Source organism: Anomaloglossus baeobatrachus, chromosome 4 (genome assembly GCF_048569485.1).
Source record: "Anomaloglossus baeobatrachus isolate aAnoBae1 chromosome 4, aAnoBae1.hap1, whole genome shotgun sequence".
In the NCBI taxonomy this organism is placed as follows: domain Eukaryota; kingdom Metazoa; phylum Chordata; class Amphibia; order Anura; family Aromobatidae; genus Anomaloglossus; species Anomaloglossus baeobatrachus.
The window spans coordinates 689,936,710-689,953,345 of NC_134356.1; the positions used below are offsets into that span (position 1 = coordinate 689,936,710).

Sequence of the window (16,636 nt, forward strand, 5' to 3'; positions counted from 1 at the left end):
CAACTTTTTGCTACCCTATCTGAGAGCAGCATAATATGAACACAGTTATCCTGATTCCAGCGATATGTCACTTACTGAGCTGTTTGCTGTCATTTTGATAAAATCAAAGTTTTCTCTGTTTCAGATCTATCAGTTTTAAAGAGCTCACGAATATCCTGGAATACCTGGCAGCATGCCAGGTAGTCATGTAATGATAATCTACTGCTGATTAAATTGTGATTTTATCCAAAATACACTAAACAGCTCAGTAAGTGACACATCACTGGAATCAGGGTCTCCACCTCTACATCATGCTGCTCTCAGAATAAGTGGCCAAAATCTGATGACAAATACCCTTTAAAGTAGGTGTTAATGGACCTTCTATCAGGAAAATCATCCCAAGTACACCTCAAAGTTCATAAACACTTGGTTTTAGAAATCTAATAACAAAAAGGATACAGTTGCACTCTGTAGTGATAAGATATGTGAAGCAATGAATATATGAAAACAAAAGGATCGGTCTAAAGGAGCGCTAAGAAAGGGAAGAAGGAGAATTCAAATGATTTTAAAATTCAAACCTTTTTATTATTGGTCCCTTCATAGCCACAATGTGTTTCGACAAGCAGTATGTTGTCTTCCTCAGGTGCATCACGTTCCCCATTGTTCTTTTTTCTCTTACAAGCAACGAATATGGGAATATAGACATGCATTACTGCTATGAAAAACCATGTAGAAATTGAGATACTTAGCACAGAAAATTGGCCAGTTTTATGTGAGCCTAACAGCCAGTGTAAGAAATATGGCTGTAAAATTCTATTGTGGCCATTTGGGTCACATGACTTGTGCCTTATTTAAAAATGTTTTATGGGATTTAAAGTAGTCATTTGAAGCATGCAAACACAAGAATATCGGAAACAATTGACCGTAAGAAATAGGTTGAAATTTCTCAAGAATTTTGCCAAAAGAGGCTCTACTGAACACTGAAGATGCACGTCATGAAGGATTGAATAATTCCAAGACTTCAGTAGTCAGTAAAAGAGTATTTTTTTTTGTTCTAAGCGCTCTGTAGAAACAAGATGTCTATTTTCCTGCCTGAAAACACTTAGCAGTTCTAATGATGACTCATGCAGGGAAAATAGACTTCCTGTTTCTACATAGAGCTTAGAAGGCTTCAACTAGCCTGTTTTTAATCATGTGATGTCTTAGACCTAATGGAAAAAAGAAGAATTAACTGGGTTGAAGGGAATAAAGAGCAAATATAAGTACACAGTGCTATATAATATGATGACTGAAATATACAAATTTACTAAGATGGCAAAAACGTTGATGGGAGTGCTTCTTTTATTGGAAAGGACAACTACATTATATTCAGGCACAAACTCAATGATGTATAACATTGAATCAATAATGTGAAGGTTTAAATGTTTTGTGTATGCTTTTTTTAATGTCTGAATTTCTTAGACTGTATATAATTGGGTTGATGAAAGGAGTAAACACTGTGTATAGCAATGATAAGCTCTTACTCATAGTAAGGGTCTGACCTTTTTTTGGGACTATATAAACACAGAATATTGTCCAGTAGAATATGGAAACCACGGTGAGGTGGGAGCTGCAGGTAGAGAAGGCTTTCTGTCTGCCGGTGCTGGATGGGATCCTTAAGACTGCTAATACTATATAGGAATAAGATGCTACAATTATTGCGGTTGGGATTATTAATATTGGAATACTCAGTAAATAAATCTCTAAGTGAACAATGAAGGTGTCAGAACAGGAAAGTTCTATTAATGGGACAATGTCACAGAATAAATGGTCAATGGTGTTTAGTCCACAAAAGTTCAGCTTTGCTGTTGTGATGATGTAAATCAAAATTAAAATCCATGCAAAAATCCAACAAATGACAGTCAATATCATACAATGTCCACTCGTCATTATAAAGGTATAATGTAGAGGATTGCAGATGGCCACATATCGGTCATAAGACATCACCGTCAGAAGAAGACATTCTAACGTTTCTGAGGCACCAAAAACATAAAGTTGAAAAATGCAGTTGTTAAAAGTAATGGTTCCTCCATTGTTTAGTAGGATGTAGAGCATGTTGGGGACAATATCTGTGGTTAACAAGATGTCACTGATGGACAGTTGGGAGATGAAGAAGTACATCGGAGTGTGGAAGATCTTCCTAGTGGACACCAGGGCGATGATCAGGAGATTCCCGCAGATTGTCCCACAGTAAATCACAAGGAGAAGACAGATCAAAAGCATTCTTAAATTTTGACTGACTTGAAATCCTAAGTGAAAAAATTCTGTGATCACCGTCATGTTATTTTCCTGTGTTCAGAACAGAATATTGTGAGTCTACACCGACATATATTTAGAATAATTGATCCAATGGACTTACAGATGTAGCCACCGTTACCTCTACAAATAATGCACCATCATTGCTAAAATCAATGTTAATAGTGGTAAATATAAGAAATCAAACCTATTGCCTTTTCATAAATTACATTTACTTATTACATTTCAGATATTTAGGAGTCATTTTTAGAATTATTATGATGTACTTTGTAGATGAATTTAATTTATAATACTCACACTAGTTTTTTCATTGTTTCTGATATTCATTTTCGGACTGATCTTTCTTCTCAGTCCTCTGAGGGTTTAATGATAACGTCACACAGGAGCGTCGTCCACTTCAACAGTCAACTGAGGTTCTGGGAAGATTCTTTGGATATTTATGTAGAAAATGAAGGCAAAAAACAGAAACATTAAATCCCATGAGATATCACTACTACAGATTTATGAGTCTCCAGAGGTATTGTCTATGGAAAAAAAAAAAAATATCACTTTGATTCCCCTTTTTAATTATTTCATTTTTAAGAATCTATAATAGAAACTTTAGGTAAAAGTGGCATCATTGCAGAGTTCACAGTAAAGTTAAGAAAAAACATAAGATTAGTAACAAATAATGATGAGCAAGTGTGCTTGGCATTGCTCATTAATCCATCAGGGATCGTGCATGCACCATGACACACGGGTTCACTTCCTGAATTATGTGTGCATGCACCCCAGTGAGAGCCATTTGCAGTCTATGAATCAATCTCAGTGAGGTAAAAGCAATGGTTTCAGATGTAGTGTGTCAAAAGAAAAAAAACCCCATGAGAACCATTCCCAGCCTGAGGTGCCAACCCCCATCATTGCAGGAAACGAGCCTGTGCTTTGTCTTCTATGTTTCATGAATGACAAATTGATCACCTGCAAAACTTGGCAGAGCAAAGTGGGAACCACACACTGATGCTCGATTAAGTACATTGCTTGATGGCTGAATGTGAACAGCCACCAATTGCCAAAATCAAGAGAGGTGGATAAACAAACTAAATTGAGGTGCACGGCAAGGTGGAGGTCAGGCACCAACCAATTCAATGAAGAATTGTCATGATTTTGGCTTTTGGTGGCTGTTCACATTCAGTCATCAGGCCCTGTCCACAGGCTATTTACTTCAAGCATCATTTGCTTGGGCCTGTCCCGCCCACAGCCATGATTCAGTCATGGGTACGGGATTGAAAAGCACCAGGGAAATGCTGCTAAGAACAGTTCTACTTTTTTCATATGTGAGGCCATATGGCACATTTTATGCAAAAATAATTTAGAGTAGGACTGTCCCAAAGAGATTTGCCGTGACGTGGCTGGGTAGCTCAAGAAATTGCAATTTTTTTGCCAAAAATCTCAAATTTAAAAATAGTACAGTTTGGAATTTTTAGTGCAGTGCACATCTTATAATACATGCCATTTTTAAGTTGAGCTGGCTTTTTTATTTTTACTTACCGAACATTACCAACTTTTAAGCAAAGCGTTCGGTAAACGAGCCCAAATGAACCGGCCAAGGCTCATACCGAATCTGAAATTGTCGAACGTGAACTGAACAGATTCGCTCATCTCTAATGATGGCCACTCCGAAACATTGACTTTGTTATTCTTAAGCCACTTTGTAGCCAGTTTGGCAGTAGCTTTGGGTCATTGTGCATTTGAAAGACCCATTTCTGCCCAAACTTTAAGTTCCTGACTAATGTCTTGAGATGTTGCTTTAGTATTGCCACATAATCTATTTTCCTCATGATGCCATCTATTTTGTGAAGTGCACCAGTCCTTTCTGCAGCAATACAGCCCAACAACATGAAGCTGACAATCCCTTGTGTCACAGTTGGGATGGTGTTCTTAGGCTTAAAAACGTCTCCCTTTTTTCTCCAAATATAATGATGGCCATTATGGTGAAACAGTTCAATTTTCGTTACGTCAGACCACAGGACAGGTCTCCAAAAATTAGGTCAATGTTCCTGTGGTGCTGAAATCTGGTGAAGACATTTCAGCACCAAATTTGTACCTTCTGGCTGAAAACCGAACTGAAACGGCTTCAAAACCATTTTTTTTTTTGCATGTTTGGGTCAGGAGATGTAAATTTGGTCTTTACATTTTTAAATCATATTCATGCACTCAATCTACTCCTGGGAAAAAAAAACCCACATCAAAACCGCCTGCGATATTGTGACATTGCATTAGATTGTCATCGTGCAATTTTGCACATTGGAGATCTTGCAGAATGTGGTAAGCACCCATCGACCATGTACGTGATTTTGTTTTTAAGCAAGCTCAATATGTAAATTCATAGTACTATCTTGTTGATATTGTGGTTATCTGCAGGATATTAACATTCTGAGAGTCCCGCCATTGGAAGGAAATCAGCTTTATTCCCCCCAGCAGCCTTGGGCTTTCAGTAACAGAGGCTGGTGTGGTATTAATCATTGCTCTACGCATACTGGAGAAAACTGTAACTGAACTCTCTACACTGACTAACAGCCGGATCACTATCGTATCAGTACAGAGCTGGCAAACCCGCCTGTCCAACTTGTCTTTTATGCAGCTCTGTCACCGGTGCATGTTAAGTGGCCTTTAGTAGACAGGTATAGGAAGTTTTTTATAGGGCTCTGACGTAGGTGTATCTGATAGATAAATGTAGATATCTATCCCTAATCTGTGTCCTACCTAAGAATGGGGCTTTAAGCACACTAGGTTTGTGGTGCCCCCATTCCACGGCAGCTTGCCTTCACTGTTCCTAACTACCTCAATATAAATCCACCTCCAAGATAAAAGAGTGCAAGGTGCAATGAAACACAGCACAGAATTGCCAAACACGGCATCAAATAAACAAGCACTACTAGTTGGGAGACTTTCTTACCAGTATAATTGAATCTACCAAGTAAATTTATTGTATCCTAAAGCAGGGACTCAGACAAATGTCTCGGGGTCTGTGCCACCCCCATCATAGAATTGAATAAAGAGATACAATCCTCTAAAGACATGACCATAATATTGGTAATAATAAGAGAAAAAAACAATAGCTGCTCAAAGTAACAGACGCTACCAAAATTTTTTTAGAAGAAAATACATTGGGGTGTATAGTAAACCATCCCAGTGATCTTAGTGGGTATCCTACTTTTAGCTGGTAGTCCTCCTGGGCTACAATGGAGTTGTCAGATAACAGAATTCTCCCATCTTTTATACAAATTGATAGTACTGTGCCCGGTATTGTATAGATACAGTTATCATTCATCCATCGTTCACGCAACGCATTTCCGCCCACTATTAACTGGGGTTTATCAGGGGAATAGAACAGAGGACAGCTGGGAGCAAAATTGCATCCCAATTGTCATATGATGTAACCTCAAATAGTTACTGTGCCCGGTCACAATGTCCCGTAGGGCCCACTCATATGGGTATAGGAGGAAAATGCCTCCTTCCTAGTGCTGCTGGTGGTGGTGGATTTATATTGAAGTAGTGAGGAACAGTGAGGGCGAGCCGCCGAGGAATGGGGGCACCACAAACCTAGGGTACTTAAAGCCCCATTGTTAGGTAGGACACAGACTAGGGATAGATATCTACATTTATCTATCAGATACACCTACCTCAGATTCCTATAAAAAAAACTTCCTATACCTTTCCACTAAGGGGCACTCACACACTTCATGCACCTTGTATGTCTGATGGTTTGTTCGATTTGATAGGTTTGAATAAATTATTAATAAAATGTACTTCTTTTATGGGTATTTAATTGTTTATGGTCTATAAAATACATGTAACCCTTTTTCCACATTGTGAGGTGAATTATTCCACTGATTATAGTTCTTATAATAATAAAAGCATTCCCTCATAAGAAGATCAAAGGTTTGTTTCTTTCCAATGTATGTAACGCCTGCTTTAGAGGTTTCACATGACCATATTTTTTTGACATTTGTGTACTTGTACAAGTTAATCCTATCCACTTTAGATCTCTATTCATGGCTAAATAATTGAAATTACTTTAATCTTTCCCTTTTAAAGAGATTATCCACAATCTTTACATTGTTGGCCTATCCTTAGGATAGATGGTCAGTGTCTGATCATCTGGTGTCCGGCACCCCCCTCTGATCAGCTGTTCTCAGAGCTGTCCCGTCATCTGATAGCATCCGCGGCTGCTTACTGGACATCTGCCTCCTATTCACTAAGGGGCGGATGTGCAGTACCAGTCCACAGCCACTATCAGAGGATGGGGCAGCTCCAAGAACAGCTGATTGGCTGGAGTGCTAGGTGTCAGACACCAGACGATTATCTAATGATTACCTATCCTAAGGAGAGGCCAACAATGTAACGGTAGTGGACAATCTCTTTAACTAAAGGCCCCGTTACACGCGTCTATTTAACGTACTATCACATGTGCGATCGTACCCGCCCCATCGTTTGTGTGTCACGGGCAATTTTTTGCCGTGTCGCACAAAGTCGGTAACCCCCGTCATATGTATTTACCTTCCAAACAACTTCACTGTGGGCGGCGAACATCCTCTTCCTGAAGGGGGAGGGATGTTTGACGTCACAGCAACGTCACACAGCGGCCGCCCAATCAAAGCGCAGGGGCGGAGATGAGCGGGATGTAACATCCCACCCACCTCCTTCCTTCCGCATTGCCGGTGGGACGCAGGTAAGTTGTGTTTGTGTCGCGGGTGGGGAGGGGACGCTGCGCTCACCACGCTCGGGTCCGGCACTGCTGCTGCTCGGTGGATCGAGCGGTGGGCTGGATCCGGGGACTCGAGCGGCGCTCCTCGCCCGTGAGTGAAAAGGGGAATGGTTTTGGGGATTTATTGTCCGTGACGCCACCCACGGTTGTGGTGAGGTTGTGACAACACCGCTGCTCTGGACGGGGATCCCGGGAGCGATGACAGGGAGCAGCTTAGATGTTGTTCTTCCCCTCCATGGGTAGGGGGTTGGTTGCCCCGGGGCCCGGTGAGGGAGGAATGGCAGGTGGGTTACGGGGCCTGGTTAGGTGCAGGGTCGCGGGGGCAGCGCGGTGGCGCACGGCGTGGTGGTACTCACTCAGCCAATGATGAATGCAAAGTCTCCGGTAAAACAAACGGCTGGATGGACGGGTCCCACAGATGGCTGCGGTGGTTCTTCTCCCGGTAGGTTGGCGGTGACTGCCTTTCCCTGCACCTGTGTTATGTTCTCGGTTCTGGTGGCTTCCCACCGGTAACCCGCTCCTCAGCTTGGATGGATGCTGAGGGAGCCACTTTTGCCTGCAGGCTCTGGCCCTGGGAACTCTAGCCTTGTCAGTGACTGTATTTCCCTTCACGGTTTGAGCGGTTGCCTTCAATCGGGTCTTGACTGCTGGGAAACCCCGGAGGTTCCCTTCGCTAACGGATTTGACCGGTTTTACGGTGACTCCAAGCCTGGTCGGGGTCCGTAGGCCCTGCCGAATGGTGCTGGCTTCTCTTCGCTCCCCGATCCGGTACCGGCGGGCCGGGTCCCACAGACGGCTGCGTTGGTTCTTCTCCCGGTAGGTTGGCGGTGACTGCCTTTCCCTGCACCTGTGTTATGTTCTTGGTTCTGGTGGCTTCCCACCGGTAACCCACTCCCCAGCTTGGATGGATGCTGAGGGAGCCACTTTTGCCCGCAGGCTCTGGCCCTGGGAACTGTAGCTTTGGCGGTGACTGTACTTCCCTTCACGGTTTGAGCGGTTGCCTTCAATCGGGTCTTGACTGCTGGGAAACCCCGGAGGTTCCCTTCGCTAACGGATTTGACCAGTTTTACGGCGACTCCAAGCCTGGTCGGGGTCCGTAGGCCCTGCCGAATGGTGCTGGCTTCTATTCACTCCCCGATCCGGTACCGGCGGGCCACCGCCCGTCCCTGGTCCTTACGGTTCACGTCAATCAGCCCCTCCTGCAGACGGTCACCACCGTCTGCCAACCTTGCTGTATGTGCCCGGGCCACACACCCAGACACGGTCAGTCTGCTCCACTACCTCTTCACTCTTCAACTCTCCAACTGAACTGAACTACTCTCTCTTCCTTTTCCCGCCTCCAGGAATGTGAACTCCTCGGTGGGTGGGGCCAACCACCTGGCTCCTACCCCTGGTGTGGACATCAGCTCCTGGAGGGAGGCAACAAGGATTTTTGTCTGACTTTGATGTGCCTAGCCGGGGTGTGGGGTGTGTTGTTGCAGTACCTGTGACGTCCTGGCTTGTCCAGGGCACCACATTTGTCATTCCCGGGGTGTTACATATAGCGATTTGTGCTGCCTCAGGAACAACGAACAACCTGCATCCAGGAATGTGACCGACTTTATGAAAATGAGTGACGTGTTAACGATCAATGATAAGGTGAGTATTTGTGCTCGTTCACAGTCGTTCGGAGGTGTCACACGGTACGACATCTTTAATGATGCCGGATGTGCGTCACTAATGACGTGACCCCGACGACATATCGTTAAATATATAGCACCGTGTAATCCTGGCTTAACATTTACTATGTCCTTTGTAAGCTTTGTTGCTCTGCAGATCAGATTAACCCACTAAATTATATCAGTGATCTTAAGAAAATGATTTGAAATTTACTGTATGTAAAACTATCATTTTGAAAACTGTTACTTTCAGCGCCTAAGAAAGAAAAATCCCAATTCATGAAGACTGGCTTTGGCTATGCTGTTCTTGATGAGGGGCCAGGATGGTGAGCAAAGTGCCTATTTTATTAAGAGGCGTACACCCAGGGCCAGGGTGGGGGCCCCTGGGCAGAAAATCTGGTGGGGGCCCCATAACGTTAACATTTTTAGCCATAACAGTAGAGCGCGAACTGTACATTTAGATATAAATCCAATGAACATTTATCTTATCCTGTTCTGCCACATTCAGATGTACAGTACTACAATACAGATACAGTCCAGGGTAACTCACAGCCGTCACTTATACACAGTACAATATAGACACAGTCCAGGATCACTCACAGCTGTCACTTATACACAGTACAATATAGACACAGTCCAGGATCACTCACAGCCATCACTTATACACAGAAAGTAGAGTTGCTCACATATTTTTTATTGATCCCAATGTTAAGGCAGCCAGGGCCAGCATCAGGTTTTTGTGGCCTCCGGGTGAAAGAGTCTCAGTGGATCCCATCCACACACAGACACGCACATACACATACAGGCATACATACATATACATATTTGAAGACAAATTCAGAAAACTACATATAAACAGACAAATATATGCACAGTCATATACACTGACATTCATGCAGACACAGACGCATTAGGGCTCGTGTGCACGTTGCGTAATTCCATGCATTTATGCTGCGTATAGCACTTCAGCATAAATGCATGCGTCATGCGTCCCCTGCACAGTCTATGAAGATTGTGCATGATACGTGCACACGTTGCTTTTATGAACGCAGCGATTTGGGTGCTAAAATGTTGACCCAAATCCGTGCGTTCATAAAATGATCATGTCAATTATTCCGTGCGCTATGGATGCAGCTCCCACTCTATCTATGGTGGGGGCAGCAGCCAGAGCGCATGAAATCGGCTTTTTTTGTACAGAAAAACTGCATCCATTATGCAGTATTTCTGCAGCAATTTGACGCGCACATGTGCTGTCAAATTGCTGCAGAATATTCAGCAGTTACGTGCGCATGAGCCCTGACAGGTATTAATATGGGGACGTCGCCAGCAGCCTCACTCACCTCTCCCGCTTGTTTCCATCCAGCTCTTTCAGGACATGTGGCTGTGTTTCACGATGGCTGTCACTAACAGACATGACTGCACACTGACAGCACTGCTGTATATACATCACAGGAAGGGCTGGGGGCTACAATATATACATTACAGGAGGGGCAGGGGGCATAGACGTTACTGGAGTGGCAAACAGCTCTGGGGGTGTATTCATTACTGGGATGGGTGACATAGCACTCTGGGGGACCCATATAGCTCTGACACACACACACACACACACACACACACACAGCTCTGTGTTACGGGGGGCTGTCTGATAATAAAATCTAAAGGAATATCAGACAGTCAGGGTCCACCAAGCAGAGACTCTGCTGCAGACTACGGCAGATGATAAGGGGTATATAAGTGTGCCACTGTAAATAATAATAGCACCAGTGCAGAGTGCAATACCTCTGTTAAACTCAGAGAGGAATATAATTAGAAAATAAAGCATTTCCTCCCATACTTGGAGGGTGTGTGGAATGGTCTCTGTCAAAGATCACAGAGACACAAGCAGTGAGTGTGAAATGGCACCTACCTAGGTCCGTTCCTCTAGTGGTGCCAGGAGACGGACAGCAGCGTAAGCCGCACAAAGGTCCTACCTGCGTTCGCTCCACTAGTGTGCGAGGACACGAACCATCAGATATGGCACCTGCCTAGGTCCGCTCTTCTAGTGGTGCAAAAGAGACGGACAGCAGCATAAGCCGCACAAAGCTCCTACCTCTGTTCGCTCCCCTAGTGTGCGAGGATACGAACAACTGCCAGACGCAGTATAAGGAACGTTACCCTAGCGGCAACGTCCACTTACGAGTAGAATCACAAGGCCCAGCCGGACCATGTGCCTCAGGCACCTGCCTATGTCCGCTCCACTAAAAGGTAAGGATACGGACTGCAGACGAAGCTGTAAGGTATAAGAACGCTACCCTGCCGGTAGCGCTCACCTAGCATAGACAGAGAGATGCCTAGAGAAACGTGCACAGGGCGTCTACCCTCATGCATGAACCAAGAGGACTGAGCGCCGGGTGGCGTGCGTCAGGGTCTTATATAGACTTTGTGCCTCATCCAAGATGGAGGACACCAGGGCCAATCCGCTGCCAGAACGACAGAAATGACATCACGCTGGCCTATCACCGAGCAAAGCGTAACAAGCACATGACCAGCGACCAATCGGCATAGAAGGTGTCAGAGACATGTGACCACGTGTCATAAGCACATGACCAGCGGCCAATCAGCTTAGAAGGTGTCAGAGACATGTGACCTCGTGTCAGCGATGATGTCACCTGCACATGTGCAATGGCTCCAAGATAGAACTTAGTCTCCAGCGCTTGCACATGTGCAGTAGCAAGAAATCCGGACATAGTCTCCAGAGCCACAGCAACCGTAACACTCTGACACACACAGCTCTGACACACACACACAGCTCTGACCAGGGCCAGATTATAGGCGGGGCAGGCGGGGCTCCAGCCCAGGGGCCCCCACCAAAAGAGCTTCTAAGGGGGCCCCCACCACCAGGGCCATACTTGTCAGCATTTTTTTTTTTCTTCACACCCTCTCCCCCTCCGTAAAGACAGTCTAATAAATCAGCTGTGTTTTCGGAGGGGGGGGGAGTGGGGCGGTGCACCGGCATTTATTTGTATCTGCGTCTTTAAGACGCAAAAACAAACTGCGGGCACAGGACGCTGAATGACCCCGGAAGTACCAGTGCTTGCGGGGTCAGAGGTGTGCCAATGAGCTTCCTATGTGCTGCGGCCGTCATGGGCGTACCCAGCGAGGGGCGGGGGGCACCTGCAGGCCCGACACACTAGCATGCAGCAGGAGCAGGAGGCAGCGCTGTGCTGTGCCGGCTCTGCTGTGTGTCCGGCATGCACACAATGCAGAGGAGCGCAGCGGAGCCGGTGCTCGCAGCTTCGTCCTTCTTCCTATTCAAATGTATTTGCGTCTTTCAGACGTAAATACATTTGAACAGCGCGCCGGGACTGGGCCCCGCCCCCGACGTGCAGCAACGTGATGAGATCAGCACCTTGCTGACGTCATCACAGTGCTGCGGGCGCCGGCACACGGGACATCAGATGGTAAGCGCTCCATGAAGGAGCCGAAGAGACAGGTTTAATTAATGATGATGAGTGGGGAGGGGCTGAGGACACAGAACGGGGAACATCTGTGAAGGAAGTGGAACACAGCTTTGTGGCAGGCAGAGGAGGAGTACTGTATTCCGAGGGGGGAGGGGGGAGGCAGGAGTGTGTAGGGATGGGGCAGTGTGATTTGTGTGTGTAGGGGGTGATGAGGGTTGCATTGTATTGTGTGTGGGGGGAGGGGTAATGGGGGGGTGCATTGTGTGTGTGTGTGTGTGGGGGGGGTGATGGGGGGATGCATTGTGTGTGTGGGGGGTGATGGGGAGATGCATTTTGTGTGTGTAGGGGGTGATGGGTGGGTGCATTGTGTGTGTGTGTGTGTGTGTAGGGGGTGATGGGTGGGTGCATTGTATGTGTGTTTTGTGTGGGGGGAGTTATGGGGGGTGCATTGTATTTGTGTGTGTGTAGGGAGGAATGGTGGGTGCATTGTATTTGAGTGTGTGTGTGTGTGTGTGTGTGTGTAGGGGGTGATGGGGAGTGCATTGTGTGTGTGTGTGTGTGTGTGTGTGTTTGTAGGGGGTGATGGGTGCATTGTGTGTGTAGGGGGTGATGGGGGGTGCATTGTGTGTGTGTGTGTAAGGGGTGATTGGGGATGCATTGTGTGTTTGTGTGTGTGTGTAGGGGGTGATGGGGGGTGCATTGTGTGTGTGTGTAGAGGTAAAGGGGGGTGCATTGTGTGTGTGTGTGTAGGGGGTGATGGGGGGTGCATTTTGTGTGTGTGTGTAGGGGTGATGGGGGGTGCATTGTGTGTGTGTGTGTGTGTGTAGGCGGTAAAGGGGGGTGCATTGTGTGTGTGTGTGTGGGGGGGGTGATGGGTGGGTGCAATGTGTGTGTCAGAGCTGTGAGTGTGTGTCAGAGCTGTGTGTGTGTGTCAGAGCTGTGTGTGTGTCAGAGCTGTGTGTGTGTGTCAGAGCTGTGTGTGTGTGTCAGAGCTGTGTGTGTCAGAGCTGTGTGTGTGTGTCAGAGCTGTGTGTGTGTCAGAGCTGTGTGTGTGTCAGAGCTGTGTATGTGTGTCAGAGCTGTGTGTGTATATGTGTGTCAGAGATGTGTGTGTGTCAGAGATGTGTGTGTGTCAGACGTGTGTGTGTCAGAGCTGTGTGTGTGTGTCAGAGCTGTGTGTATCTGTGTCAGAGATGTGTGTGTGTCAGAGATGTGTGTGTGTGTCAGAGCTGTGTGTGTGTATGTGTGTGTGTGTGTGTGTGTCAGAGCTGTATGTGTGTCAGAGATGTGTGTGTGTCAGAGATGTGTGTGTGTCAGAGACGTTTGTGTGTCAGAGCTGTGTGTGTGTGTGTCAGAGCTGTGTGTGTGTATGTGTGTCAGAGATGTGTGTGTGTCAGAGATGTGTGTGTGTCAGATGTGTGTGTGTCAGAGCTGTGTGTGTGTGTCAGAGCTGTGTGTGTGTGTCAGAGCTGTGTGTGTGTGTGTGTCAGAGCTGTGTGTGTGTCAGAGCTGTGTGTGTGTGTGTGTGTGTGTCAGAGCTGTGTGTGTGTGTGTGTATCAGAGCTGTGTGTGTGTGTCAGAGCTGTGTGTGTGTGTCAGAGCTGTGTGTGTGTGTCAGAGCTGTGTGTGTGTGTGTCAGAGCTGTGTGTGTGTGTGTGTCAGAGCTGTGTGTGTAAGAACCAGTCTGTGCAGCACCCCAGAACTATATGGGTCCCCCAGAGCGCTATGTCACCTATCCCAGTAATGAGTACACCACCAGAGCTGTTTGCCACTCCAGTAACGTCTATGCCCCCTGCCCCTCCTGTAACGTATATATTGTAGCCCCCAGCTCCTCCTGTGATGTATATACAGCAGTGCTGTCAGTATGCAGTCATGTCTGTTAGTGACAGCCATCGTGAAACACAGCCACATGTCCTAAAGGAGCTAGACGGAAACAAGCGGGAGAGGTGAGTGAGGCTGCTGGCGATTTCCCCATATTAATACCTGTAAGGGCTCATGCGCACGTAACTGCTGAATATTCTGCAGTGATTTGACAGCACATGTGCGCGTCAAATCGCTGCAGAAACACTGCATAATGGATGCAGTTTTTCTTTACAAAAAATGCCGATTTCATGCGCTCTGGCTGCTGCCCCCACCATAGACAGAGTGGGAGCTGCATCCATAGCACACGGAATAATTGACATGCTCATTTTATGAACTCACAGATTTGGGTCAACATTTTAGCACCCAAATCGCTGCGTTCATAAAAGCAACGTGCGCACGTGGCATGCACAATCTATATAGATTGTGCTGGGGACGCAGGACGCATGCATTTACACTGTAGTGCTATACGCAGTGTAAATGCATGGAATTACGCAACGTGCGCACAAGCCCTAATGCGTCTGTGTCTGCATGTATGTCAGTGTATATGACTGTGCATATATTTGTCTGTTTATGTGTATTTTTCTGAATTTGTCTTCAAATATGTATATATACGTATGCCTGTGTGTGTATGTGCGTGTCTGTGTGTGGATGGGGTCCACTGAGACTCTTTCACCCGGAGGCCACAAAGACCTGGAGCCGGCCCTGGCTGCCTTAACATTGGGATCAATAAAAAGTATGTGAGTAAGGTTCTGTACGCACGTTGCGTATTTGCATGCAGTTACGCTGCGATCTGCACCGCAGCGTAACTGCATGCGTCCTGTGTCCCCAGCACAATCTATGAAGATTATGCAGGAGCCGTGTGCACGTGGTGTATTAGAGCGCAGTGATTCGGCTGCTGCCTGAAGCGCTGCGCTCTAAGAATTTGACGTGTCACTTCTTTCATGTGCTTTGGATGCAGCCCCTGCTCTGTCTATGGGAGGGGCTGCACTCAGAGCGCATGAAATTGGCTTTTCATTACGGACTCTTTCTGTAGCGATTTGAAGCGCATGTGTGCTGTTCAAATTGCTGCAGAAATTTCTGCAGAGACAAACGCAACGTGCGCACATAGCCTAACTCTACTTTCTGTGTATAAGTGACGGATGTGAGTGATCCTGGACTGTATCTGTATTGTAGTACTGTAAATCTGAATGTGGCAGAACAGGATAAGATAAATGTTCATTGGATTTATATCTAAATGCTACGGTTCGCGCTCTACTGTTATGGCTAAAAATGTTAACGTTATGGGGCCCCCACCAGATTTTCTGCCCAGGGGCCCCCACCAACCTTAATCTGGCCCTGGCTCTGACACACACACACACACACAATGCACCCCCCATCACCCCCTACACACACACAATGCACCCCCAATCACCCCCTACACACACACACACACACACAATGCACCCCCCCATCACCCCCTACACACACACACACACACAATGCACCCCCCCATTACCCCTTCCCACACTTAATACAATGCACCCTCCATTACCCCTCCCCCCACACACAATATAATGCAACCCTTATTACCCCCTACACACACAAATTACACTGCCCCTTCCCTACACACTCCTGCCTCCCCCCTCCCTGGGAATACAGTGATCCTCCTCTGCCTGTCACAAAGCTGTGTTCCACTTCCTTCACAAATGTTCCCCGTTATGTGTCCTCAGCGTTTCCCCACTCATCCCCATTAATTACACCTGTCTCTTCAGCTCCTCCATGGAGCGCTTACCACTTCCTGATGTCCCCTGTGTGGCGCCCGTAGCACTGTGATGACGTCAGCAAGGTCCTGATCTCATCACGTTGCTGCACGTCGGAGGCGGGGCCCAGTCCCGGTGCACTGTTCAAATATATTTACGTCTGAAAGACGCAAATACATTTGAATAGGAAGGAGGAAGCTGCTGCATTTACCGGCACCGGCTCTGTCCCACTCCTCAGCAGTGTGTACATGCCGGACACAAAGCACACGGCAGAGCCGGCGCAGCACAGCGCTGCCTCCTGCTCCTGCTGCAGCTAGTCGGTTGGGCATGCATGCACACACTGCTGAGGAGTGCGGCTGCACATACGGCGGCCCACTACACCGTGCCCCTGCTTCTAGGGGGGGGCAGCTGCCCCTCGCTGGGTATGCCCATGACGGCTGCAGCACATAGCATGGAGCTCATTGGCACACCTCTGACCCCGGAAGTATAAGCGCTGATACTTCCGGGGTCAATCAGCGTCCTGTGCCCTTAAAGACGCAGATGCAAATAAATTGTGGTGCACCGCCCACGCCCCCCCACTCCCTCCTTGAAAACACAGCTGATTTATTAGACTGTCTTTATGGAGGGCGAGAGGGTGTGAAGAAGAAAAAAAAATGCTGACAGGTGCCTAGTGGCAAGTATGGCCCTGGTGGTGGGGGCCCACTTAGAAGCCCTTTTGGTGGGGGCCCCGGGGCTGGAGCCCCGCCTGCCCCGCCTATAATCTGGCCCTGTGTACACCTATTAATGAATCAGGCTAGATGTGAATAGAGTGTGCCTCTGTTTGCCACCACACAAACCTAACTCCAGGTCAAAGAGCCACTGATCTTTATGAGTTTGATGATGGGGGCTGGCCACGCTCTGTCACACCCCTGTCCC

The 16,636-nt window shown here is 46.9% G+C and overlaps 1 protein-coding gene across 1 annotated transcript; it reads right to left on the minus strand.

Moving 5' to 3' along the window:
- Positions 1 to 1,380: 1,380 nt before the first annotated feature.
- Positions 1,381 to 3,912, minus strand: LOC142302928 (olfactory receptor 2A7-like). Its single transcript, XM_075344031.1, has 3 exons — positions 3,812 to 3,912; positions 2,396 to 2,420; positions 1,381 to 2,307 (listed from the first exon to the last, which is right to left on the minus strand). Exons 1-3 carry the CDS (start codon positions 3,910 to 3,912, stop codon positions 1,381 to 1,383), a joined length of 1,053 nt encoding a protein of 350 aa, XP_075200146.1.
- Positions 3,913 to 16,636: the final 12,724 nt, after the last annotated feature.